General features: G+C 39.6%; 1 protein-coding gene across 1 annotated transcript; it reads right to left on the bottom strand.

The window, feature by feature from the left end:
• Positions 1-2,417: 2,417 nt before the first annotated feature.
• On the bottom strand, positions 2,418-3,707 carry LOC121813366 (low affinity immunoglobulin gamma Fc region receptor II-like; the record flags this gene model as incomplete). The annotated part of the gene is made up of 4 exons (XM_042217094.1): positions 2,418-2,750; positions 2,845-3,039; positions 3,115-3,360; positions 3,440-3,707. Coding segments are annotated over 4 exons (714 nt in total), but the record flags the coding sequence as incomplete, so codon positions are not given.
• Between the last annotated feature and the right edge of the window lie 285 nt (positions 3,708-3,992).

The following is a 3,992-nucleotide window of genomic DNA, read 5'->3' as shown; positions in this document are numbered from 1 at the left end:
TTCAAAAATGATGATGTTCTTTAACTGATGTCATCTAACATTGTGTAACACTTATTTTTCTTTTTTAATAATAGAACCTCTTTTAACCTTGAATGTTCCCAAACACATTTAAGAATGTTGTGGGAACGTTTCTTGTTAGTTGGGACACTTTACAGCTGCTGACGTCCAAGAAGATTAATAACGTTCGTGAAGATAACTGTGCTTTTATGGAGGCTGTTAAGTCAAATATTTAGTACATGACATAAATCCACACTGGTGCATCTACAGGCTGAACGACAGCTGAATTCCACATCTGCACATTTCTTCTGTGTAAGAGCAGCTCTGTGTCAGACGGTCTCCAAACCCTCAGAAGAAACACTTTAGTATTTGTCTGCGTCAAAATGTAGATTACAGATCTTAATTAATGCTGTTACAGGTACAGTAAAAACAATATGAGAACAATCACAGTCATTATTTACTGAAGCGAAAAATTTATATTAACATGTCCCACCCTCTGAATATAAATCTAACAGCCTCTTCAGAGGAAAATCACGCTCAGGGACAAACTGGAGAACAATACAGGTCGGGACGCTGACTCCATCCCAAACCATCAGGAATTGTAATGTGTTTGTGGTTTTCACTATATTATGTTTTCTTTATGTGACTGAAATAATTAATTTTCCTGATAATACTTGCTGATGAGGACAGATGTTCAAATTTTAGTAGATAATAATTTAATTTGTTATTGTTGTTTCCACTGAGAACAAATTCAGTTATAAGTCCTTTGTCCAAGCATATGGAAAACTACATTGCTTTTTACATTATTGGATAGTAGAGAAGAGCCATTCTATGAATGCTGTTAAGTATTTGTATAAGTATATCACACCTGTGAGGAGTGTTTCAATATTTATATCTTTTATTAGATATACATGTGGTTTTGTTATTTGCCTTTTGGTTGGACGTACACTGAGAGAGGACTTTTTTTTATTAGTGATCTTAATAATATATTTTTTTCATATTAATGTAATTTTTAATTTAATTTAATGTTATTTCATTTTTAAATAAATCTACTGGACACTGTAATGATGTTAACAACATATAATTAGTGCATAAACATACATACCTAAAAGCTTTGACTTTGGCATCCTAAGTTCCAATAGTGACTATAATAAAATGTGATGTATTGCTGCTCTATGATATATTTTTAAACTATTTGTTTGTTTGTCAAAGCTGCTGGAAAGATATGTTAAGTCTTTGTATTTACATTTAAAATTCATTATATGTGAAAATGTACTTTTCTTTGTTTCCGTTCTAAGGATGATCCTACTAACTGTAGTAGTGAAGACAGCTGTAAAGAAAATCCTATTTCAGTAAGGCAGCTGCACTCATCTGCTTCTCAGAGTTACACCATTACAACAGCTTCCTTCCTTAAAAAAATGTGCTCCCATATTTCCCCCCCTCTTGCCCCATACAGTAAAAGGTCTTGAATTATGAGGCCCCATCATATCCCTGAATCTGAGGTTTCATCATGTGCTCAGACTGGTGCACCATCAAAAACTCAAAAACTTTATTGAACAACAAGAAAATGCAGTGAAGTAAATTACAATACCCTCAAACTGTGCATAAGCTACATCCACACTCAGTGTGTGATTGGTGAGTTTAAGTCACCCAGTCTGTAGATGGCAGCATTAGTTCTATCTTCTCCACCTTTCCTTACAACCATTCCTTTAGGTGACTTACATAACAGCAGCAGCCACACCCTAACACGCACATTAACCCTGCAGTATGCATCAACAGATGCTCAAACAACAAGTGGCATAAACTTATGATATAACTGTGTAGGTTAAATGCTTAAAAATTTGCACTCACATTTACATCTGTGGGCAATTTAGAATCACCAATAAACCTAAACCCACCAACTGCATCCGGGAGAAAACGTGAAATGGACACACATGCAGAACTTGCAATGCAGATAGGAGAAGAATCTATTTACAATAAAAAAGTAGTCAGAAGTCAGCAAATAATGCACGATTACATTTTAGGGACCTTACTTGCCAGAAACAATTAAGCTAGGCTGCTAATATGTGTTTATATTTAATGTTTTGATAATGTCTGTTTAAAGATTTGCCATTGACTATTTTCATGTTGGCTTGAAATAAAATATCTCCCTCTGCTGGTACTGCGGCTTACTGCAACGTCTGCATGCACACAGCCATAGCCTCAATACTGACATCATTACTCTAGTCCAGGGGTGCCCAATCCCGGTCCTCCAGAGCTACTATCCTGCAGCTTTTAGATGCATCCCTACTCCAACACAGCTGAATCAAATGGTTTGATCTCTTCAGCATGCCATCATGTTTGGCAAAGGCCTGATAACAAGCCATTCATTTGATTCAGGTGTGTGGGAACAAGGATGCATCTAAAAGCTGCAGGACGGTAGCTCTCGAGGACCGGGATTGGGCACCCCTGATCTAGTCCAATCATCTTCTTTTTAACCTTTTTTTGAGCCAATCAGCTGCCACTCTGCACGGTTTAAATCTCAGTGCTCTTCTGTCATTTTCCTTTTTAGACTCTAATTCACTTAATCCACCTCCTCCACATCTCCACTTAATCATTACAAAAACACGGAGTAAAAGCAACCAATTGATTCACAGCTCGAAACATCAGAACACATTTAATTTTTTAAGTTAAGGTAGAGAGGTTCAGATGTGGTGCTCTTTGTTGATGCTAGTGATGTTGTAATTACAGTCATCATCCAGTCCCTGCTCAGCCTGGTGGGGTGGGCCAAGAGAAGACAGAGTTTAAACAAAGAGAGGAATTTATCATCAGCATATTGATTGATCAGTGAATGATTCACAGAGTTACCTTTGGCTCTGTGTTGATATAAAGACACCAAGAGGAGAGTGGATATCAAATATGGACAGATCACCAGCAGGTGGAGGACTAGTCTGAAATTAGGATGGCAGAGGGAGCAGCCAGGGTTTGGAGCTGTTGTGGTAGACAGTGATGTGGATGTGAGAAAAGTTGTTGTGGTGGGTGAAGCTGTCGGTGTAGGTTTATCTGAAGAGAAAATCGTAGTTGTTAGTGTGAATATGTGCATTAAATTGGAGGTGAAATCAGAGTGAAGCTCCTCACCTGTGACAGTGATCCAGCTGGATGGAGACTCTCCATGACCGCTGATGTCACACTTGTAGAGGCCTTCATCAGACCTGGAAACATGCTGGATGGTCATGTGACCTGTAGGCTGCTTCCTGATGAGGGAGCCATCTTTATAGAAAGCAGCTGGGAGGTTGGAGGGAGTGGTCTTTGTTTTACAGAGCAGAGTGACGTCATCTCCCTCCATCACAGGGAGGACAGGACTCTGCAGGATCACTGATCCACCTCAACACAGAGACAAACTACAGCATTTCATCCATTTACACACAGCTTCATCAACACTAACTCCACACACTCAGCTTACCAGTGACTGTCAGGTTAACCATGTTACTGATGGGACCCTCTCTGGACTCACACCAGTAAACTCCACTGTCCCATGGGTAGATGTAGTTTATGTCACAGGAAGAACCAGCTGATTTCCCCCAGTCAGCTCCACACTGAGTCCTCTGTTGTTTGCTTGTGTTTCTCCTCAGAGTCCATCCAGCAGAGCTGTCGTCCTCCTCACAGCTCAGAGACACAAAGCCTCCGTTAAAGAACTGAGAGCTGCTGGGACTCACAGTCAGACGAGCTGTGAGGAAAGGGGGAGAATATATAATATTTGCATGTGATTGGCTTGGTTGAATCAATACACGAGAACCCGAACCTGTGGCCCATGATGGCGAAGCTGAAACACATTACAGAGCAGAGCCAAGTTCACAAATTTATTGACTCTGAAATTCCAAATATCTGTTCATCTCAGTAAATGAATGAGCGTCTAAACTTTCCTAAACTTTCCTCCCTTCCTTTAGGGAGATTTGAAATTTGGGCAAAAAGAAGGCAATGTGGTCCAGACAAGGCGGGAAAAGTCATGTTTCTCA

The sequence above is a fragment of the Haplochromis burtoni genome, unplaced genomic scaffold (genome assembly GCF_018398535.1).
Source record: "Haplochromis burtoni strain Fernald_Lab_line unplaced genomic scaffold, NCSU_Asbu1 Contig_1590, whole genome shotgun sequence".
In the NCBI taxonomy this organism is placed as follows: Eukaryota; Metazoa; Chordata; class Actinopteri; order Cichliformes; family Cichlidae; genus Haplochromis; species Haplochromis burtoni.
The sequence above is the reverse complement of the archived record's forward strand: the minus strand, read 5'-3'. Positions and strand labels throughout refer to the sequence as shown.